This window comes from Cryptomeria japonica, chromosome 2, assembly GCF_030272615.1.
Source record: "Cryptomeria japonica chromosome 2, Sugi_1.0, whole genome shotgun sequence".
NCBI classification, from domain to species: domain Eukaryota; kingdom Viridiplantae; phylum Streptophyta; class Pinopsida; order Cupressales; family Cupressaceae; genus Cryptomeria; species Cryptomeria japonica.
The window spans coordinates 280,710,604-280,735,951 of NC_081406.1; the positions used below are offsets into that span (position 1 = coordinate 280,710,604).

Consider the following 25,348-nt stretch of genomic DNA (forward strand, 5'->3'; position numbering starts at 1 on the left):
GGATAGTGAATGTCGGGGCTATCTTGACGAAAAGGGGGTGGGGGAAAACCATAGTTTCTCAACCTATAAATGACCTATCCAAACTATGGGGTGCTTTACATGATTGATAAATGTAAATATTTGTAGCTTTGATGACAAGCACCATATGAAATAAGTCTTAAAATACAAATTTAAAGTGTTAATCTCATGACTATAAATATTTATGCTTATCAACTATTTGCAATAGTACACTTAAGACCTAAATTTGATGATTGAGCTTGCCTATCAAATAATTTTTTAATAAAAATTATTTATATAAAATTGTCCTTTAAATATTAAGATATTTTAAATAAAAACTTAAAAACAAATCCAAAATCTCCTCTTTCATAACGTCCTATGTTTTTTTGGGAGGATCTTATATCATCCATAAGTTCATTTTGATACATGATTTAGGAGCATGAGCCCATGCTAATACCTTTTCACTACGAGCTAAGGAGTAAGGAGTATTCATTCTACCAAAGTCATTTAGACACATTCTAGGTCTCATCTCTTATATCATACCTTTCAAGATTTTGAACCATGGTACATGATATGATCCAAAAACATACCATCACCCTCACCAACTGTATTCAATCAATTGAACTAAGGCACTTTAATGTCTTTTAAAAATATGAATTATATATAAAACGAAATACCTAAATACAACCTTCACTACGGGCTAAGGAGTAAAGAGTATTCATTCTACCAAAATCATTTAGACACGTTCTTGGTCTCATCTCTTATATCATACCTTTCAAGATTTTGAACCATGATACATGATATGGTCTAAAAACATACTATCACCCTCACCAACTCTATTCAGTCAATTGAACTAAGACCCTTTAATATCTTTTTAAAATATTAATTATATATAAAACGAAATACCTAAATACAGCCTTCAAACTTAAGCTGCCTATCCTATCACTACTTGTTAACCCTCTTCTTCTAAACAATAAATCTTTTTAAAATTTTAATTATGTATACGGAAAAAATACCTGAATACGGCCATCAGATTTATCATAATCTCTAGTAATTAGCCCTCTCCTGATTAACAATAAATCGAAATCCAAATTTAAATATTATAGCCCAGCTCTGGGAGCAACTAGAAATCTTTTGGCGGGTGATTTTCTCTATCGGCGCCTGTATGGATATTCTCCCCGGTGGGATCAACCTTCATTGGAAATGAATTCTTGGCAGAATCCCTTCGGGGTAAACTCAAACCCTAATTTCTACAGCTTTCTTCTCCATCTCTGATTTACGTAATCATGTTTGCCAACAATTGTGATAAAGTAAACATGTTACTGGTGTGAAATGTAGGCAAGCCGCCCAAATTCGTCTCTAGAACACACCATTTTGAATTGTCACGAAAAATTTTCAGGTTCTTATTCTTTCCTTTTTCAACCATCATCAGTTATGTGTTTTGTCTTTCATTTTCGCACAGTTAAATTAGATATTTGAACTCCTTATATATGACTGAAATTTAGACTTTTAATTCAAAATATAAAATAGAAGAGAAAATTAGATTAGATTTGATTTTTAAGATCCGCGAGATCAAAGAAAGCCTAAGATAGAATATATATAGTGCAGCATAGTATTTGACGAGTAAACATATAATAGAGAATGGCTTCTGGAAAAGGCCCGGTGAATCTGGAATATATGTATTGCAGGGTAGTATATGAAAAAACAAGTTAGAACATATAATAGAGAAAGGCTTGTCGAAATGAAATGAAATGATTTTAATTATGATTACGAGATCAAAAGGTCTATGGTATCACATAGTGTACCAGTAGTCTTAACTGATCACTAGTACACACGACACCAGTTAAAAGGTTGTTTCTTACGATCTTTTATTTGTTTTCCTCAAATAACTATACCATGGAATTGCCTCACTGTTTTCCTATATATAGCTTGGATGCCTGCGCACTTTGGACATTCAAGGATGAAATGCTCCTCCATCACCCTTACAGTGCAAAAAATACAAATCCTCCCTTCTCACTTGTTTTAGGTGTTGTCTATTTTCCTACGTCGCATTTGAGCCTATGGAGGTAGTCTTGAGCTGAACAATGAGGATCTTTTTGCTCCATTTGGCTTCAGCCCTTATATAAGTGTTTTCACAATGCTTGTAATTTGTGTTGGACTGTGTAATTTAAATGTTGTCATTTCTTACTTGTTTTCTTCCTCTACATCCTTTGTTCTATTTTTTTTGATTGGTTAATAGAGCATTATATTGAATTAAAAAGAAAGGTACATAGTCTGTAGAAATATCATGAAACTTATTAAAAAACAGCCCCCTAAGAAAGTTTGCCTGCAACAACAATCTATCCCTACTTCGACCACCCAAAACTACTCGCCATAATACAAAAAGGGGCTCACCCCCAGATACAAAATTTATTGCACCTATACTATGAAATCAACATTTCTAACTTGCCTCTTGAACAACTTTGCCCTTGGCGTCCACCATCTCATCCTGTGCTTGCATGTTTTCAGTCTTTCTCGAGACTTCCCTGTGACTTGAGGTCTCACAACCTTGCGGAGGACGAGCCATCTTTGCCTTCGTCGAGCCCACTGGCCACCCACTTTTACGCTTAGTAGGAGACACCTCAACTGTTGGTAGCATATTCTCGACGTGCGGCCCCAATTTTGCTAGCTCTTCTTTGATACTTTGCGCTTCCCTTAACCTCAGATATTCTTTAACTTCGTTCATTCCAATCTGAGCAGATGCCCCACAAACCTCCTTGTTGCAGTTAGCACATTAAAGGAGGAAAGGCTTCAACGGAGGAGCAAACTCACTCACATGAAACCAATTGCCGCCAGGGCACACAAAACCCTCTCCATTTCTCGCCATCCCAGTCATCCTCTCAATACCCCGACACCACTCCACTTTCACACAATTATTCATTAACCAATTCGCTATTTCTCATGACTCTAATTCAAGGCACCATGCCAAGAATATTGAAGCAATGTCAACATTGGTTCGATAGCGAAATTGGGCATTCATACACTCATTTCCCAAAACAATCTTGATTCTGTTGAGAAAATCACGATCTTCAAATTTGAAAACATGCGTTAAACGTACATCTAAGGTTCGTCCCCAGAAAGCGACCATTGGTTTGGAGGATTGCATGGAAAAGTTTGCCTCCATGTCGCTCTCGCCAATGACACTCTGCACTGCCAATTTCTCAAAGCTTCACAAAGACGAAAAAGAGGAACACCCAAAACACAAACCAACTTGACACGTTTGCAAATCAAATAATCTCCACGGCCACCACACTGCCACAAGACTCATTAAATGAAGCATTAAAGAGCTTCAAAAACCTGGACCTCACCAGCTATGTAGTATTCAATAACACCTTTTTTGAAAAACTTCTCTTTGTTTCCCTTGACAAATATAGAAAGTAGCGAGTATTGTGTCCCATCTACCAAAAATTTCAAATTGAAGCCTTGTTCGAGACACGTGCCATCCGCCGCCACCACAATCAATCCTTACCACCTGTGTTCATCTCCTGTACTACAAATCTCCCTTCTAGGATTCACACGAGTTGGTGTGATGTCCCTTCCTTAGACAATCCAGTTGTCAGCATGTATTAGCCTATAATTAGGGTTCTCGTGGGCTAACATGGTGGATAGGGAGCCTATTTGGGGGTTGGTGACCTTTTGAGGAGTATTGGAGACGTTTTGGGCATTTTGGGGCAATTTCCTATTTTTTAGGAGATTGTCAGTTGACTGTTTGACCATTGGAGGGTCGAGGAGCATAACAAAGTGGCTTAGGAGTGTTTATCATCGATTTGAGACAGTCTCCTAATTTTTAGGAGCATCCCTACTTTTTAGGAGGAGACTGCTAGTTGCACTGCCACATCCAGTCATCATCCTTGGATAGGTGACAACGTTCAGTTTTTAGTTTGGGGGAGGCTAGGTGATGGAATTTGAATAAAAGTTAATAATAAAGTTTTGACTTTAATATTTAATAAAAATAGAGTTAAGTGATTATAATATCACTTTATAAAAATATTAATAAAGTGATTAAATGATCATAAAGTCAAATTAATTTATTTAATAAAGTGACCCCCTTGGAGAACATGCCTAGTAGGCACATGTTTTTTTAAAAAGGGGACTCTTACATCATGAAGGATTAATGCTTGGAGATGTTCAAACTTCTTTAGAAGGGCTAATATTTAATAAAATTTATTAAGTTGCAACTTAATAAAATAAAAGAAACCCTAAAAGCCACGATTAGGGTTTTTGAGGCAATAAAAGAACATTGGAGGCAACCTTTTGATTACCATTGAATTCATTTTTAAATTGCAGGTTGAAGAATTGAGCTCTGGAGGTGATTTTCAGCAGCTTTGAGTCTTCTGGGAACAAAAACTCTTTGAAGGCAAGTGTATTGGATGAAACCCCAATCCACAAGAGAGAGGGACTCATTCAGAATTCCTATTGGTGCTTCAAAGAGCTCTGATTTCAGCGAATTGCAGATTTGAAAGGGTTTATGAACTTCATAAGGCAGCATTTTCAGCTCCTAAGCCAGCCATACAACCCCCATAGGCAGTTGTACCACGTGCAGACCCTAGGATGCTATACTTGTTTGATTCAGTCAATTGAGGGTTCAAATTTCATGCCATTCTTATCAGCAGCACTTTACAACAGCAAAATCATAATTTGAATAGGCAACAAGAGCATATTTATCATCCAGATTGTTGATTTATAGGTAGTTGGAATAATCCACCTTGGGAGCCAAGCATGGAACTCAGTGGATCTCCAGGAGTTGTTTTTATTAATTATTATTGTATCAAATAAAACTCATTGGAGCCACCTACAGCAGCTGGAAGCTCATAGATTGTACTTCTTTTCCAAATTCATAAATAAACCTTTTCCAGGATAGGCGTTGGAAGCCTAGTAGGCATTTTGTTGCTTTGGTGCATTACAATTCTTGAATCTAATATATGTTTCAGTGCTGTTCCTAAATCAGAATTCTGAGAATAATTAATTATTAGTCATTATATTTCTGCATTTTATGGTTCAAAGTATTGTTTCTTGGCATTCTTTCATACTTAAACCCTATGCAAACATTGACATCAAAACGCAAGCCTACAACCTCAGAGAAACTATCTTTAAACTTCAATCAGCAGCCTGAAAAATCAGAAAGTTTTCAGTGCAATCCGGCTTGGATCTTTCAGTTGGTATCAAATCATCCTCCTCATATTAAATATCCAACTTGGCAGCTCTACTCTTCGCTCCATCTTGCCATTTCATCATTCTTTTTAAGTCTGCCACATCACCTCCCTGCGATGATGCTAACTCGCCCTTCTAGAAGTATATATCACCTCCGCAAAGTTCATCCGCCATCCCCTACACACTAACCATTAGGCTGTTCGTTGAACCATTTGACTTCACCTATTTGCAGGTCGAAAGCCATGTTGGCTTGCACATCAGCATCTCGTTTGCCTTCCCTCAACACATGTGACACCTTGAATCTTTGGAAATAAGATAATAACTGTTTGATACTTTGAATAGTTTTATCAAGCTTCCAATTATCAGCTTTTCCTTTTAGTATAGCATGCACTATAATTTGTGAATCTCCCCGAAGGTGGAGATTCACCACTTTCAACTTTCTCGCCATTTGGACCACCAAGAAAGCAGCGTTTACTTCAGCTTCATCATTAGTACCTGCACCTAAATGTTGACTACATCTAGCAATAAATTGACCTTGGTGATTTCTCGCCACACATCTAGCACCTGATGGGCTGGGATTCCCTTTAACAACACCATTCAAATTCACCTTAATCCAATCCCGATTTGGTGGCATCTAGGATACTTGACTAGTATCATTTTTCAAAGGATGAAACATTTGAGGCCCATTGACAGGCCCATATAACTTCGTTCTATTTTTTTTATTCACATAGCTTTTTATGCCTTTGTGAAGGTTTGGCATTTGTTTAGGCTAATGTTCCAACCAATTATTCATTTGTAATTTTGTTTCATCCACCCGTCCTTCTTTTTGTGCAACTCTTCATCTTCTTGTAGCCCTAGGCCACTTGCCGATCTTCATGTTTACTGTAATTGTTGATTTTAACACTTTCAGATTAACTAAAACTCAGAAAATCAGGATTTGTTTACTGATTAGATTAATTAGATTAGAGATTTATAGTTTTCAGATTTAAGCATAGTAAAGAAAGAGAATGAAATAAAGACAAGACACAGTTACCCTGGGAAAACCTCCTAGGAGGAAAAACCCAGCCAGAAAAGATCCTCAGATCTGATTATGGATTATGGTTATGTAATCATTACAACACTTATCTCAAGAACTTGTAGAGGCAGATGTTGCTGTCACAGAAAGAATGACAGATTAGTTTGCTGTCACATGTGTGTTGGTTGCTGCTGTTTTGCTGCTCCTTTAACCCAGATTGCAGACCTTCAAGGAATTCGCTCTATCTTCACCAAGTTTGCTGACTTCTAATGATGGATTTGACACCTCAACTAGCAGATCTAAATTGCTGATGTAGCAGAGGTAATTGCTATAGGTCCAGATGTAGTCTTTCTCCCTGAAGTTCGCATTATCCAGTCATATGTATTTCGCATGAAATGAAAACTGAATGAGTGAGTTGTGATGTGGGTTTTATGCTTATTTATATGTGGAGCAAACCCCTTTAACATGTCGGCTTGCCAAATAAATTAAAACCTTTTAATTTATTTAATTCATTTAATTTGTTTAATGCGAAATGTTTAGGATAGGGTTGGCCCTATCATGATGGTGTGTTTGGCTTTAGTGTAGCGTGGAGATGGCGTGAGGTATACGACCCAACCCTTATGCGTTGGAGAAGGGGCTGGCCCCCTTAGGCGGATTCCAATGTTGCCCAAGGCAATTGGAATCCGCCACCCTAATTACAAACAACACTCCCTCTTAATTAGGGAGGAGAACATAACCATAATCTTCCATCTTGCACACAAGCAAATGATGGATTACATAATCAGAATATTGTAGTCTTCCATCTTGCACACAAGCATATAATGGAACTACATAATATAATCTTCCAGCTCGCACACAAGCATAGACTGGATCCACCTTACATTGCCCGCAGAGGGTGGAGAGGATCTTTTCTACCAACTTACATTGCTCGCAAAGGATGGTCAACAATTACACTTCTCCCTGAGAAGATTACAATACCATCTTACATTGCCCGCAGAGGATGGTTAACATTTACACTTCTGCCTAAGAAGATTACAATACCACCTTACATTGCTCACAGAGGGTGGTTTGATACAACACAATGTATCACTGAGATTGAGACTCCCTCTCAATTAGGGTTTCATTTTCCACAACACCGAGTCTGTCCCTAAAGTACACAAACTTCACTTTGGATAGAGGCTTGGTAAGAATATCTGCAACTTGCTCATCAGTGCTGACATACTTCAGCTGAATAGCACCTCTTTGCACCATATCCTAATATTATCACAGTGAATAATTGTAGGATCCCAAGGCTGACCAAACAACCCAACAAGAAGCTTACGAAGCCACACTGCTTCTCTAGAAGCTACACTTGTTGCAATATACTCAGCTTCAACAGTACTCAATGCCACTGAGGATTGTTTTCTGCAAGCCCAAGAGATCACTGTGGATCCCAAGCTAAAACAAATACCGGAGGTGCTTTTCCTGTCTTTGACGCTTCCAGCCCAGACTGCATCTGAATAACCTTCCAAGGTTATTGAAGTGTTAAGTGGATACTTCAGCCCAAAACCAACTGTACCTCACAAGTATCTTAGGATGTGCTTGGCTGCAACAAGATGAACATGTTTGGGCATGCTCATAAACTGGCTGAGATCATTCACAACAAAACATATGTTTGGTCTAGTTATAATTAGATACATCAGTGATCCAATCAACTGCCGATACTCTGATGGATCTGCAAAATCAAAGTTAGCTACAGAAACACTTAACTTCTTTAACTTAGATTCCATAGGAGTAGACATAGGTTTACAATCCATCATTCTAAATCTTTTCAAAATGTCAATAGTATACTTTCCTTGACAGAGAAAAATTTCGTTAGATCTTTGCCATACTTCTAGACCTAGAAAATAATGCATTAGACCTAAGTCTTTCATTTCAAATTCTGAAGCTAGTTCTTTCTTGCATCTAATAATAAGTTCATCTTTACCAGTAAGAAATAAGTCATCCACATATAGAACTAGAATTAGCATTTCATCATTAGCTAACTTAAAGTATATGTTAGAGTCAGCATCATTTTTACAAAAACCTAGACTTAACAAGTATTTATCAATTCTTTCATACCAAGCACGAGGAGCCTGTTTAAGTCCATAAAGAGCTTTCTTCAACCTGTACACATGAGTTAATCTATCCTGAATCTCATAACCCTCAGGTTGTTCAATATAGACCTCTTCCTCAATGACACCATTAAGGAAGGCAGTCTTAACATCCATCTGATGTAGTTTCCAACCTCTAGTAGCAGCAATAGCTATTATCGTTCTAATAGAAGTATATCTAGCAACAGGAGCAAATGTTTCTTCATAGTCTATGCCTTCCTTTTGAGAAAAACCACGAGCTACAAATCTAGCCTTATATTTTTCAATACTACCATCAGCATTATGTTTAATTTTAAATAACCATTTAGAGGAAACAATAGATTTACCTTTGGGTCTAGGCACAATATCCCAAACATCATTCTTGATGATTGACTGATACTCTTCATCCATAGCAAGCTTCCAGGCATGATGATTCAAGGCTTCTTCAAAATTGCAAGGTTCAGTTTCAATGAGATTGCACATCAATGCAACGTAGTTGGAGAATACTTGAGGTCTCTTAGTTTCACGGAAGGTGCCACTGAGAGCTGCAAATCTTTCGGCTTCTTGAATGGTGTTTCTTACCCAAAGAGGCCTCTTTTTGGTAACGACAATGTCACTAGGAATATCAGTGGGATTAATGGGCTTTGGTGGATCATTATATTCTTCTTTAGGTGGAGGTTCAACCGGCTTCCTCTGAATCTCAGGGTTAGTATCAACATTCATATCTTGATTGCCATTAGCTTCATCAATAACACAAGAACCTTTTGATTTCTTAAAAGCAATATCTTATTCAAATGTAACATCCCTACTTACCTCAACATACCTTTGACCCGGGATGTATATCCTGAATGCCTTGGAGGATTCACTGTAGCCGACTAACATGCCTTTCTTTCTGGAGGGTTCCAACTTGGTTCGCTTTTCCTTGGGCACATGAACATAAACGGGACTTCCAAAAATTCTGAGGTGACTGATGTCTAGTTTGGATCCTGTGAAGGCTTCTTCAAGGGTCATGTTCTTTAGAACACGGTGTGGACATCTATTCTGGATATACACTGCTGTTCTAGAAGCCTCAGCCCATAGGAAGGTCTGCAAATATTGATCGTGAATCATAGCCTTTGCAGCCTCAACAATAGTCCTATTCTTTCTTTCAGCAACTCCATTTTGTTGAAGATTGTATGGAACATAAAACTCCCTCTTAATTCCTGACTCCACACAAAAATCATAAAAGCTACCGGAGGTGTACTCACTTCCATTGTCAGATCTTAGACATTTAATTCTTTTACCAGAGGAGTTTTCAGTTAATGCCTTAAACTCTTTAAATTTACTTAAGACTTCATCAGATTCTTTAGATTTCAAGAAGTAGATCCAAGTTTTCCTAGAGAAATCATCTATGAAGATTACGTAATAAAGAAATCCACTAGGAGATGCTATAGACATAGGACCACATAAATTAGAGTGAACAAGTTCTAGTTTGTTTTTAGCTCTATTTTCATTTTTATGAAAAGGACTTTTAACATTTTTACCTATAGCACAACCTTTACAAGTATTATCATGAATTTGACTGAGTTTAGGCATACCTTTGACTAACTTTTCAAGAGAGGGAAGAGCTTGATAATGCAAGTGTCCAAGTCTTCTATGCCATAGCTCACAGGATTCGGGAGCCTCATTAATGAGGGCTTGAATAGGGTTAGTAGAGAGCTTATAAAGACTATCATATCTATGACTGATTACACGAGCAGATTTAAAACTAGATTTCTTAGGCCAAGCAATAACTTTTCTCTCAGAAAATGCAATTTGATAACCTTTATCTTCTAGAGCAGAAATGGAGATTAGGTTTCTTTTAATTCCAAGAACAAACAAGATATCACTAAGGTGCAGTGAAATACCAGAGTCTAAATTTAAAGAAGTAGAGCCAGAACCTCTTACCGAATAACGAGCGTCATCACCAATTACCACGTGAAGGCTGGTATCCTTTTCTACTGTCTGAAAGATGATCACAGTAGCTCGTGATGTGTTTGGAAGCACCACTGTCAATCAACCATGTATTATTATTTGTAGGAATACTGCTAGACAGAGCAGAGATGAATAAGAAGTCATCATTTTGTTCTGAGACTTCATTTAGGTTGGCTTCTCTTTGGGTACGGTTGTTCTGACATTCTTTAGCATAGTGACCAAACTTGTCACATCTAAAGCATTGGACACGCGAGGTATCTCTTGGTTTCTTCCAAGAGTGCTGGGAACTAAATGGTCTGAATTCCCTATTTCTTTTTGGATAAGGCTTCTTCCAATTTCCACCTTTCTTGCATTGGGCTGCAAGCATGTGTTGATCATCTACATGAGGACTTTTGGTTTGTCCTCTTGTGATGAGGCGAGACTCTTCTTGGATGCAATCATTCTTAAGGCGATCAAGGGTAGGTAACTCAGTTCTACCACTTATGGTTTGGATAAATGACTCCCATGAGTGAGGTAGACCATTTAGGGCAATCATGACAAGGTCTTTGTCTTCCATGTTATGTCCAATTAAACTTAGCTGATTCTTTAGTTCTGAAATTCTCATAAAGTAGGAAATAACAAAATCTTCTTTTGCCATTTTGATATTAAGTAGTTGCTGTCTTAAAGTAATTGCTCCACTGAGATTGTTAACATCATATGTCCCTTGTAGATGGCTGAACATTTCCCTTGCAGTAGTAAATGATTCGAACCTTCCATGCAGTAAAATTGAGATTCCCATCAAGCCTATCTTCAACTTTCAACCCCATTGACCTGACCTGCAAATGCGACAACAATCTGGAAATAAAGGAGTACTAAATTCTAAAATTTGAAAGTTGATCTAGCCTATAGCTCTGATACCATGTTGATTTTAACACTTTCAGATTAACTAAAACTCAGAAAATCAGAATTTGTTTACTGATTAGATTAATTAGATTAGAGATTTATAGTTTTCAGATTTAAGTATGGTAAAGAAAGAGAATGAAATAAAGACAAGACACAGTTACCTTGGGAAAACCTCCTAGGAGGAAAAACCCAGCCAGAAAAGATCCTCAGATCTGATTATGGATTATGGTTATGTAATCATTACAACACTTATTTCAAGAACTTGTAGAGGCAGATGTTGCTGTCACAGAAAGAATGATAGATTAGTTTGCTGTCACATGTGTGTTGGTTGCTGCTGTTTTGTTGCTCCTTTAACCCAGATTGCAGATCTTCAAGGAATTCGCTCTATCTTCACCAAGTTCGCTGACTTCTAATGATGGATTTGACACCTCAACTAGCAGATCTAAATTGCTGATGTAGCAGAGGTAATTGTTGTAGGTCCAGATGTAGTCTTTCTCCCTGAAGTTCGCATTATCTAGTCATATGTATTTCGCATGAAATGAAAACTGAATGAGTGAGTTGTGATGTGGGTTTTATGCTTATTTATATGTGGAGCAAACCCCTTTAACATGTCGGCTTGCCAAATAAATTAAAACCTTTTAATTTATTTAATTCATTTAATTTGTTTAATGTGAAATGTTTAGGATAGGGTTGGCCCTATTATGATGGCATGTTTGGCTTTAGTGTAGCGTGGAGATGGCGTGAGGTATACGACCCAGCCCTTATGCGTTGGAGAAGGGGCTGGCCCCCTTAGGCAGATTCCAATGTTGCCCAAGGCAATTGGAATCCACCACCCTAATTACAAACAACAGTAATTTTATAGGAATCTGAACCCTTCATTCTGAAATTGTTTGTGGGTAGAGATGCTTTTGGACCTTTCTATTTGCCTCCATTTCAAAATCGACATTCCACTAGCGCAAACTTTGCATCCATGCAACACCATCGGTGTGGCAAGTAACCCAAATAGGAACTTGGTGGTCCTCCAATCCTAAAATTTCACTCTTTTGCATCTGTTTTGGAGTGCATAAAGAGCTCTCCAACCTTTTTGTATTCTTTTCATCCCACATGTGTCCTAGTTGGGTTTGTTGTGAAAATTAAGCTCAAAATATTTAGATTAAGACACCACTTTAGAAGACTCTCCTTCGACAAAGTCAAAATGCTTCTTCTTCCTTTTCAACAAGAAAATCAGAATTTTGGTTTGGCTTATGTTCACCTTTGTCCCAACTTCTTTTATAAAAGAGCTCTAAAGCCCATAGATGATCTCTCAAATCTTGAGTTGCCTCTGCCATTAGAATTAGGCCATCGTCATGGAGCATTGAGAGTCTTGTATAGATATACATAAGTTTCCAATTATATCTTGGGTTTTAAGACTTCTAGTAAATCGAAACATTCACAATTGTAATGTGATCATTGATCTTCTATTTAATATTAGCACAACATGCCAAAAGAAATTTAAGAAGTGAAATGTTGAATCTTGTTCACTCATACATACAGAACACTTTTGATTTGGTCAAAAAACTCCTTCCGGCTTACACAGGTAATGAAAGTGGTTATATAGTCTTTGTTTTAAAGTGTAGCTCATGAAACATGATGAATGCTTAGGGTATAAATCAATAAGGTTTAGGGTTAAATGTTAAATACTTTTTTTGATGTTGTTCTTTTTTGAGTTGCTGCCCGATGGGTAAATGATGCATTTGTATAGTGAACAGGCGGTGGACATAGTGGAGATCCCCCGAGTAGGTATCCTTAAAAGAAATTGATCCCATGGATGCCTCCATGTGAATTGCAACGATTAATCAATTTTACAACAAATATTGAATCCTATTATGGGAAATACTGTTAAAATCTAAAATCTAAATATTTTATTCAAGCATCCTTGATGAGCAAATTAAATGCAAAATCACATTAATGATAACAAACTGGACCATAAGAAGACTTCTGTTGCTCCTTGGTGTTAGCAAAGGATAATTCTTGTTTATAACTTTATATTTTGGCTTCGTTTGTCTTGGAGCCTAGACTTTTGAAGAGATGGCTTATGCAACTCTCCATTATCATTTATAAGATGTTTTTATGCGCTTCCATTGAATCCTTAAGTATTTCTTGACCTTTTTCCACAGGTGGACAAAAATTGTTGTCTTTCAGGAAACTGTTTTAATAAATTTGAATCTGTGGTATACATCAAATTTTTTAAAATAGGATTTATTGGTATTCCCTTTTCTAGTTTCAGAGCCCATACATGTAAATTTCTAAAATTGTTTCTGCTTTCAGATGATGATAACTCAGGAGATCAGGTTGTTTATAATCACAATCACCTGGAGAGCCTTCGAAGCCTTTACCAGCGAGGAAATCAGGTAAATTGTGTTTACTTGCTTAACAACATACAATGATGTTGTTTGCCAAGAGAAATTCAATCAGTATAACTCAGAAATATTTTGCTCTTTATTTTACTTTAATTTAGACAATTTATCATCATTCCTGTCCTTTAAACTAGCTTGTATTCATAACATCTGGATCTGTAAGCTCAACAAAGTGAGGAATTCATAACTTTACCTAATTACAAGTGTGTTTCTGTTTGTGGCATTTGACTCCTTAACTCTCAAAGAATATAGTCTGACCTTGACTTTTCATTTTCTATGTCATATCAATAATTATTTTAAAGAAAAAGTATAATGACAAATATGCTAGAAACTTTTGGATGGTGTTTGTATGGTGAGACAAAATGGGTTCTGATGCCGGAGCATCCAGGAGGGCAAATGAACAAAGGAGGACACCAAGGACTAAGGAGAGTGATATGACATCACTAGAGGTCAATTGGAATGTTTTGAAGCCTATAATGGCCTATTGTAATGTTGAATTCAATAAATTATGTAAAAGTCCTAAAGGTCCTGATAAAGGCCTAAGGACCAAAATGCAATGTAATAGGATGATGGAGTCTAGATAGGTTGGATAGGAGTTTATTGTGATTTAATGATCTTATTATGTCAAAATAAGTTGAATGGGATAGGTTTTAGTTGATTAAAAGTATTAGAAATAAAGTTGAAAATTCAAATTTTGAATTTCAACAACTAGTTCCAGTTTTGGTGGGAAATAAGTTTTAGAGTTGTTTTGACATTTTAATCACTTGGATTAGTTGGAGATTGGTTGGAGTTGGTTGGGGAAGGTCTTATAAAGTCTCTAAAGTAATTTTTGTGTGGTTGGATGATGCTGGTACGGACTTGTACGGACTGTCTCAGAAAATTAATTAAAAAACTCTTTATTTGCTGTCAAATCCTTGTTTTTTCATGCTTTCTTTGCATTGAAAGGCTAAGGGATCATCATTGCTGTACATTGGGGGTTTATTGGTTATTCCTTTGATGTATTGAGTGCATTTTTGAAGTCTTGAAAGTATCATATTTTTATTTATTGCTGACTGTCCCAGAAAAGACAGTGTTTTTTTTCACTAATTTGTGAATTTCCAAGCATGTAAGGATCCATCCTATGAATGTACAGGTCTGATTCTCATAGGATGGATGCCAAATAACATGTACAATAGTTTACTAACCCATGATTGACAGGAAGGAGTGAAGAGTGCAGGTGTACACCATGAAAGTTGCATGAAAGTTGAAGAAAAGTGACTGGAAATGAGTGAAAATGAAGGCTAGAGTGTAGCAGCAGAGAATCTAATTGAACAAGGGGGGTATTTTATGCATTGAAGTGTCTAGAAACACCATTTTAAAGGTGTTTGAACTTTGGTTGAGCCTTGGAAGTGATTGGAAGTGATATTTCTAGAAAGCCCTAGGGAAAAGGGTGATTTAGTGAGGTTTTTGGTGTTTGGGTATCTAGGAGTGCAACCAAGACCTAAGACATGAAAAATCCTTGGTTTGGGAACATAATAAGAGACTGTACAAAAGGGTTTAATCTGGTGTTAAGTTTTGTTGGTACTTCCTTTGTAAAGTGGGTGGTTTTTAAGGCTAAAAAGGGGCACATTTGAGGACAGCAAAGGGTCCGTAAAAAACAACCTATATTGGTTTTCTGATATGTTGTGTAACATCCAAATGGGTGTCTAAATATGTAATTTTTTTGTCAAGTGTTTTGGGATGATTTGGAGAAAAGTTGAAAATACTCGATTTGGAGGCTACAAGGAATAGAGCCTAGAAGAGCAAGTTTGGTTTATGAGTTTGAGTCTGAGTTTGGGGGTGTGTAGAACCTTGTCTTATGGTGTTTGGGATGTGTTAAGACCAATAGAGGTGTTGGAACAAACCATTTTGATGTTATCCTTGGTTGGGTGTGTTGAGTTGAGTTTGGTTTTGAATCACCTAGCATGTAGAGGATCCTTTGATGTGTCTCCTTGAGTTGATTTAATCCTTAGGGAGAGTTCCAGAGTTGATCTCTCTGCATCAGGTTCGTACTTGTGGATTCTCTAATATCATAGATGCCACAAGTACATCCATTTGTGTTGTATTTTCTCACAGCTAGCATCTAGATAAAAATTGCATATAGGAACTCAATATGGAAATTGTCTAGCATAAAGGATTTCAAAAGTGTCTAGCAATCATTTTTGGCCCTAAACTGGTTAGCTAGTGGGCAGTCAATTTAAAAACCCAAGCAAATTATAAAGTTGATAGCTGGGTTTATTACTCCCAGATGAATTTAAATGCAGTTGCTCCATGTAAATGTTATTCATATTTATGTTCAAGTCTGAAGTTGTATAATTTTGTTATTCTTTTACTGATATTTACTGTTGCTTCTTATGTTACAGGTTTCTGTAGATAACATTATTTATTTTCTATATCTCTACAGCATTTCATATGACATATACTTATAAGCAATGCCCACCGATCAAGGCATGTCTTGATCGGTGCACAAGCACTGCTTCATTAGAGTGTTATGGCGATAACTATTGGGTCACGCCTAAAGACATTTAACATAATCAATCGATAACAAATCCGGTCACGTCAAATGCTATTAAATCTAACAACCGATAACAGATCGGTATAATGCGAGATTAATATGATAACTGTTATAGTTATCATATGATAACATCAATCGATGCTATCATATGATAGCTATGATAGTTATCATCAGTCCCACCCGTTCTTATTACAACCACAACATGTGTAATATGATTATAGCATGATCGATTATGTTTGATAATGATGTCCAAATGTCAAACTATGCAATCCGATGTTTTGGATAGTGAATGCATATAAAGATGATTATAACAAGTTTATTTATTTAATCATGAAGTCTACCATTAGCTTGTAGTTATATCGATAAGGTAGATGATTGAATGAGAGATAAATGAAGTCTCCCATTCAATCATTTATCTTACTGAAGCTACTAAGTTTCAACACTCCCTCTTAGCTAGGGAAGATAATTGGAGACCTATGTAAACATTGAGATAAGCATCATATTTCTCATAATAGAATGTATTACATGACCTCGTAATACAAGGGATCATATCACATATGCTCGTGACATGATGCATCACATAATAAGTGACACAAAAATATATCACATCATCTCGTGATATAGATATCACATAACACGTGATATCAGTATCACATAACACGCGATACCCTGGATATAAAATACTTGAGAATGTTGAATTCCCTTATATCCAGGTTATGGTATGTGCACTGGCATTACGTCACATAATGTCTACCATAACATATCATGGCACATCCATGAGTCAGAGTAATATCAAGTCAGCATGATATCAACATTACAAGATCGTCACCTTGTAATGTTTAGTACAAGTGTTTATTATCTAAAAAGTCGTCACCTGTTAGAAATGGACACAGGGGGAGGAGTCCATAAAGTCATAACATGACAAAAGAAGTTTACACATTAAACATCTTATATATTAGTACAAATTATAAAGCAAATTACAATTCAATCATACCAAGTCCTTTCCTAAAGAGTTCAACTTTTACTCTGGATAGAGGCTTGGTCAGTATGTCTGCTGTTTGGTCTCCTGTACTGATATACTGCAACTAAATCACATTCCTATCTACCATGTCTCTCACATAGTGGTAAGGAATCTCTATGTGTTTGGATCCTAATGAAATACAGGGTTCACAGAGAGTTTTATACAGCTCTGGTTATCACAATGAATTATAGTAGGCTTCAGTGGCTCACCGAATAATCCCACAAGTAGTTTTCTAAGCCATATAGTTTCTCGTGCAGCCATGGAAACTGCGATATATTCGGTCTCTGTAAAACTCTGAGCTATTGAAGACCGTTTCCTACTAATCCAAGATATCATGGCTGAACCCAAAATGAAGCAGCATCCTGAGGTGCTTTTCTTGTCAGTCACACTTCCAGCGCAATCTGAATCAGTGAGCCCATGAAGATCCAAATCAACTTTCTCATACTTGAGTCCATAGTTAAGAGTACCTTGAAGGTATCTCATAATATGTTTCACAGCCATAAGACGTATCTCCTTAGGTTCACACATGAACTGGTTCAAGGCATTTACTGGATAGCTGATATCAGGTTTAGTATTGACCAAGTACATTAACGATCCAATCATCTGTCTGTAGAGAGTGGGATCTACCAATGGGGAATCTGCTGCTGCCTCTTTCAATTTGTGAAGATTAGTTTCCGTAGGAGAAGACATGGGTCTGCAGTTCATCATACCAAATCTCTTCAATATGTCTAAGGTGTATTTTCCTTGATTAAGCACAATACTGTCAGAGTTTTGCCAAACTTCCAATCCAAGAAAGTAATGTAGAAGGCCTAAATCCATCATATCAAACTCTTTTTTACAATGTCCAATAAGGTGATCTTCTCCTGTAATCAGAAGATCATCAACATATAAGATCAATATCAGCATATCACTTTTGACCCTTTTGAAGTATAGATTTGGATCTGCATCATTCTTTGAGAATCCCAATCCTTGAAGATAGGTGTCAATTCTTTCATACCAGACCCTGGGAGCTTGTTTTAAACCATATAGGGCTTTCTTTAATCTGCACACATGTGTTTCTGCATTGTGGATCTCAAACCCTTCTGGCTGTTCTAAGTAGACTTCCTCCTCAATTTTACCATTCAAGAAGGCAGTTTTCACATCCATCTAATGGACTTTCCAATCTTTGGCTGCTGCAATGGCCAGTACTACTCTGACTGAGGTGTACCTAGCAACTGGAGCAAATGTCTCATCATAGTCTATCCCTTCTTTCTGTGAGAATCCCCGGGCAACAAATCTGGCTTTGTGTTTCTCTATGCTACCATCTGCGGCATGTTTGATTTTGAACAGCCACTTGGATGAAACAACGGATTTCCTTTTTGGCCTAGGAACAATTTCCCACACATCATTGTTAAGTATGGATGTATATTCTTCAGACATTGCATTTTTCCAAACTTGATGTTTAAGAGCTTTTGGTACACTAGAGGGTTCTGATTTGGAGAGATCATTCATAAGGGCTACATAGCTAGAAAATCTTCGGGGCCTCTTACTTTCTCTAAAAGTCCTTGAAGGAGCTGCAAAGTCCCTTGCATCCTCCATTGTTTGGTGAGCCCATAGAGGTCTTTTCTTAGGGATTTCTTGGGGAGGAATCTGTACTTCATTTTCTTCTGAACACTCCCTCTGAATCTCAGAAGTGGGATCCTCTTCTAGGTTTGAAGATGGAGCATAGGTTTCAGACTCAATAGAGTATTTAGCCCTTTTGAAGGCTATGTCTTCTTCAAATATAACATCTCTACTAAGTTCAATATTGCTATGTCCAGGTACAAAAATTCTATAAGCTTCAGAGGTTTCACTATATCCAACAAAGATTCCTTTTCTTCCAGAGGGTTCTAGTTTTGTCCTTTTCTCTTTAGGTATGTGAAAGTAAACAGGGCAGCCAAATATTCTAAAGTGGGTGATATCTGGCTTTATCCTGGTGAAGACTTCTTTAGGGGTTTTGTCTTCAATGTGGGAATGAGGACATCTATTTTGTATGTAAACAACAGTGTTGGAGGCTTCTGCCCAAAGGTGAGTTTCTAAGTTCTGATCAAGGAGCATGGCTTTAGCTGTTTCTACAATGGTTCTATTTTTCCTTTCAGCAACCCCATTTTGTTGGGGGTTGTAAGGAACAGTGAACTCCCTCTTAATCCCAGCTTCTTTACAAAATTCCCTAAAGATGTTTGAGGTATATTCCCTCCCATTATCAGTTCTTAGGACTTTTATTTTCTTTTCGGAAGAGTTTTTAGAGAGGGATTTGAATTCCTTAAATCTCTTGAGAATCTCTTCAGATTCTTTACATTTAAGGAAGTGGATCCAGGTCTTCCTGGAGAAGTCATCAATGAATATTACATAATAAAGGAACCCTCATAATGATGGTACAAACATTGGCTCACATAGGTCAAAATGAACTAGTTCCAAAACATTGCTCGTTTTCCTAGAACTATTCTGAAAGGAACTCTTAGTATTTTTGCCTAGGGCACACCCCTTACATGTACCAGAATGGTATTGTTTTAACTTAGGCAAACCAATTACTAATTTTTCCATTGAACATAAAGCATGAAAGTTTAAATGACCTAATCTTCTATACCAAATTTCATTAGAGTCTACAATCTAACGAAGTAGGGTTAGGTTAGATTGAATACATACCTCGTACAAATAGCCTTTTCTATGTCCTAGAGTGATAGCCTTCTTGATGGAAGAGTTTTGTGGCCATACTAGAACTTCACCATTCATGAAGGTTATTTTGTACCCATCATCTTCAAGTGTAGATATGGAGATTAAGTTTCTCTTGATGCCAGGAACGAATAGAACTCCAGTGAGTTGAAGAGACATGCCTGTCTTCAGCTTAACGGTGTAGGTACCGACGCCTTTCACTGGATGTGCAGAGTCATCACCAATGGTTACTTCTTCATCAGTTTCTTCTAACATGGAATCCAATAATTCTCTATACCCAGTGATGTGTCTTGAAGACCCACTGTCAATGATCCAGGTGTTAGATTTATTGGATACTTGACTGGAGAGGGCAGAGTAGAATACATGCTTCTCGGAGTCATATTCTTCCCTTTTAACTTTTGCAAATGTACCTTGTTGTTTGATTCTATCCGGACATCTTGCTGCATAGTGTCCATATTGATCAACCTAAAGCACTGAATGTGAAAGTTGTCTTTCTTAGATGACCTTTTCTCATGCGGTTCTTTCTCTTCTTGAAATGTTTCTTCTTGTTTTTCTTGTTGGAGTTGGTGTTTAGAACATGGAGATCTTCATCTATGTTCTTTTGCTTGATCCCCTTCTTATTTAGCCTTGACTCCTCTTGAAGACAATCTGTAATGTCCCTACTAGTTAGAGATCACTGTCCTGCAAAACAGATTGTTAGAATACAACAAATATATATATATATATATATATATATAACTAATCTAATTTGCAGTTAAACTTCAATTACTTAATTAACACTAATCTCAATTCTATTTTAATAAAAAAGATACGAGTGCAGTACTGGGACATGTCCTTAGGCGGTTGTGAAGCTCGCCTTCTTGGAACCCATCTTGGTTCCAAGCCATACCAGGAAATCGAAGGTTAATTCGATTCGTGTCTTGGATGTAATTTCTTACACCCAAGCCATACCAAGGAAGACCATCATATATGATCAATTCCTTGCCTTGGATGATGCATCTCATCATCCAAGTCTACCAGAGAGGACCGGCCAGATCCGTGTCTTCTTGGATGAACTTTGTCAACCAAGCCAAAGCCATAACATATATGCATATAGATATTTAGTATATACTGCCTACCAGGGATTATCATAATCCCTCCATTAGGCTAAGGGAATTTCCTCCCTATAGCCTCCATCATATAGTCACGTTATTCATATTACATTTTACAATTCATTATCATTTTCCATTCCATAATTTACGTCTACATTTACATATTCTTTAATCCTCTTTATTGATCCTAGATATACATAAATATTCTGCATGCATACCTATATTTATTGCCACATACATATAAGTAAATATTCATTAATATATATATTCGTAAATATGCATTAATATATATTTGTGTGTGTGGCACACACGTCCACAGACTCCACACACATATATACCTTGTGACTCGTAACACCTCTTACTTGTACGCAGTTTGCAGCCTGCTATTGAAGTTTGTAAACCGTAGTTTGCCATCTGCAAATTGAAGTCCGCAGTTCAGTTCGGTCCTTCTGTCTTCGTCCTTTTCCGTATCCCTGACGTAGTCTCTGGTATCACCTTGAGCTGCCAGCAATCTAACATATTCCATTTATGGGATTGTGCATACGATATTTGGGCCTTCCACCTTACTAGAATTCTTCCCCAAAATCGGAAACAAGATATAAAACCAATTCCATCCCTTTATAGAATGGATTTGATATTCATTATATACCTTTGGTTGGTAACATTTCTTGGGACACGTCTTTTCACAATAGATAGGCTCTCTTAAACCCATCGCACCCTTTCTCTAATTAAAGTTTATGTGACCGCACCCTATGGATAATAATTCTCCAACAAACTAATGAATTGCACCTCTTCATTATCTTTGACCAGATCATATTATTGGATTTCACCTTAGTTACTTCACCGTGTCAACATATTGTATTACTTGAGAATTACGGTATCTTTGTATATCATTACTATGGTTTGTTCTAGTACTTTAATATTGAGGTATCGATTTTGTCCAATAATCTCAATCTTTTAATAACTGCGCTGGTACCTTAGCCGATCGTATTCCTTCCTTATGTCAGGATTAATATTTCATATCTATCGTATTATATTGCTATCTTTGCCAATATTATTTCTTGTTAGGCACTGACTGGGAGATAGTTGATTTCTTCACTTATAATTAGTTTTCAATTGCTTGTATAGTTATTCCATATGGTTGTAACAATATCTTGATATTGGGTAACACGATTATGTCTTGTATCGACTCTCAAGAGCCTGTTTGGAATAGACCATAAAGTTCCTCACCGTATTATCAATCACGCCCATACTTCGTACAATGTTCGAGGGATTCATTTGAAGTGTAAGTTCGTGACAACTGGTAGTACACACTCTTGTGACATTATATTTCTATGCTTATAGATCATTAACCCTAATCAAATTTTTATTTAATTATATTCTTTTTAATTTTATTCTTTTGTATTTGTTATTATTATTTATTAAATTATAGTTCGAAGTGGGGACATGACACAATCTGCTCTTAGCCTATCAAATTTCAGATATTTAGCCCTTGCACTAATGCCTTGGAAGAATGTTTCCCATGTACTAGGCAACCCATCTAGAGCAATGAGCGTTAGCTCTTTGCTTTAACGCTCATTGCTTTGGATCTCATATCCAAGCGTTGCCAGTTCATCCCTTAGGGCTGATATCCACATAAAGTATGCATTGATTGACTCTCCTTTGTTCATACTTATATGATTTATTTCCCTTTTTAGAGCCAGGGTTCTACTTGCGTTGTTTATCTCAAATGCACTTTCGAGTGCTTTGAACATATGGTAGGCAGTCTCATGCTTTGTTATTATTGGCATAATGTGATTTCTCACTCCATCGACTATGATCTTCATGGCTTTTTCATTTCCCTCAATCCATGTCGATTTGCCAGGGTCATTCTCTGGTTCTTTAGGTTCAACTTTTACGAATGATTCAACTTTATTTTCTTTTAGAATCATCTTAATTCTGAACTTCCATGCTGAGAAATTATCGCCTCCTTCAAGTCTGTCCTCAAATTTGATAGCATTAGCCATGGAAAATATGATGTCAATATTCTCAAATTTGAATGCCTTAGGTTCGATCAACATGGCTCTGATACCATGTAAACGTTATTCAAATTTATGTTCAAGTCTGAAGTTGTATAATTTTGTTATTCTTTTACTGATATTTACTGTTGCTTCTTATGTTACAGGTTTCTGTAGATAACATTATTTATTTTCTATATCTCTACAACATTTCATATGACATATACTTATAAGCAATGCCCACCGATCGGACATGTCTCTTGACATGTCCGATCAAGACATGTCTTGATCGGTGCACAAGCACTGCTTCATTAGAGTGTTATGCCGATAACTATCGGGTCACGCCTAAAGACATTTAACATAATCAACGGATAACAAATCCGGTCACATCAAATGCTATTAAATCTAACAACCGATAACAGATCGGTATAATGCGAGATTAATATGATAACTATTATAGTTATCATATGATAACATCAATCGATGCTATCATATGATAGCTATGATAGTTATCATCAGTCCGATCTGTTCTTATTGCAATCACAGCATGTGTAATATGATTATAGCATGATCGATTATGTTTGATAATGATGTCCAAATGTCAAATTGTGCAATCCGATGTTTTGGATAGTGAATGCATATAAAGATGATTATAACAAGTTTATTTATTTAATCATGAAGTCTACCATTAGCTTGTAGTTATATCGATAAGGTAGATGATTGAATGAGAGATAAATGAAGTCTTTCATTCAATCATTTATCTTACTGAAGCTACTAAGTTTCAACACTCCACCATGTCCAAACTGTCAAGCCAAGCAAAGATAACAGTTGAAACATAAAGCTCATCAAATATTTGGATATGCATTCAAAGGTAGTTCCAAATTTCTAATTATGATTCATCATGCCTTATGGGATTGCAAATCACAAAGAATGTGACTGCAATTTTTAGTTGGGATGAACAATTTACAAATAGATCTTGTGGTAATCTAGACTCCAGGGCATAGTCTATGCTTGGAAAGTGATATCATGTTTTTTCATTTATTATAGTTGTATGCATAAAAAGTTATTTATTTGGAAGAGAGTGGAAACTATCAAACTGCTCTCCATAAAATAAAATGGCCTTAATTTGAAAATTCTATGACGTTCTATGTGCGTTGAGATATATGCTTGAAAAGAATTGTGTATGCTAGTGTTCCTCTTTCTTTCTTCCAATTTTTTTCACTCCGACAATATTACATTTTTTTTGTTATCCTCTTGTAGTTTATGTGTTTACAAACATGTCTACTTATTAGCATTTTAATTCACACCTTTTAGTGTGATGCAAAATGAAATAGATGTGTAGTAAAATCACACTTTAAATTAGAAGGGGAATGTAATGTCCCCTTCTCAGGCGTGATGTTTTAGTTGACCAATTGCCTATTTCGGAAACCCGAAGGCTACTCAATGGGTGAAATTAGGGTTTCCAGTTTTGGAGGTTGTTGTTGCTCGTGAATTGGAGTTTCGATCGCGGATTCTTTCTGGGTTTTCAGAGGGCTTTGCAGTGGTATGTTTGACTTTGTGTTCGAGCACTTTTTGGAATTTACTATTTTTAGTAAATTCTATTTTTGGCAGTGGTCCTGATTATTTCAGCATAGTTTGTTCTCTTCTTCAGTTGGTTTAGTTGGCTTCGTCACTTTTGGCCTTGAGATGTTTCTGGAGAGATAAGTTCATTTCATTTAAATAATGTTATGTTTTAATGTTATATTTTAAAGTTGACCCCTTCGCCTAGCTTCATCACTTCAAGTTGTTTTAAAAGGTGGTCTTCAAGGGTGGACGCATCATGGAAGGGATTTAATATTTCTTAAGGTTTAAAATCTTGCCTATGAAAAGGGGTGCCAACTTTATGAAGAGAAGTGAATTAAAATAAAGGTTAATTAAAGCTTTTAAAAGTGGCGCCATCTGTTGGAGGAAAATTCAAATGTGAAATTAGGGCGCACTTTCTAGAAGCCTCTTGAGATTCCTTGTTAAGCTTATAAATGGAGGCCTCTTCCCTTCATTTGGGCATCTTATGTCTATTGTAATGTTACTCTCCCGGAATGGTATTTGGGTTGCTTCGAGGAATGGATGCCTCCTAGCCTTGGCATTGCTTCTTGCTTGAAAGATAGCAACTAGTGGTGATTTAGTGTAGTTGTGAGAGTTTGTAGTGGGGATTGCATTGTAGCTTGAGTTGTGCTTGAAGTTCAGTTATTTGCATTTCATTTCATTTTCGGGAGTCGCGGTTAGCAGGGCAGATTTGTAGTTTCACTCATATATTTCAAAATAAAAACATATTCATTCTGGGTATTGCATATTTCCTCTTGTTTTGGCTGTGCGCTCCTTTGTGCAAATTTGCAGATTCTAATATGAAGTGTTTTATTTTATAGAGAAGAATTGCCATTCTTGCCTGGCGTCACTACTTGGAATTGCCTTGCGGTTCGTGTTAAATAATCTGT

General features: G+C 36.7%; 1 protein-coding gene across 6 annotated transcripts in view; it reads left to right on the forward strand.

The window, feature by feature from the left end:
* The first annotated feature begins 1,000 nt into the window (after positions 1-1,000).
* The window catches only part of LOC131030498 (uncharacterized), a 227,606-nt gene continuing 203,258 nt past the window's right edge, over positions 1,001-25,348 (forward strand). For 3 of the 6 annotated variants that reach the window (XM_057961346.2, XM_057961347.2, XM_057961348.2), the window contains exons 1-3: positions 1,005-1,227; positions 1,336-1,396; positions 13,456-13,538. In XM_057961346.2, coding sequence (XP_057817329.2) covers positions 1,201-1,227; positions 1,336-1,396; positions 13,456-13,538 — 171 coding nt within the window. In that variant the 5' untranslated portion in view covers positions 1,005-1,200. Of the gene's footprint in view, positions 1,228-1,335; positions 1,397-13,455; positions 13,539-25,348 lie in introns of all 6 variants that reach the window. The other 3 variants (XM_057961350.2, XR_009102912.2, XM_057961349.2) reach the window with 3 other exon arrangements.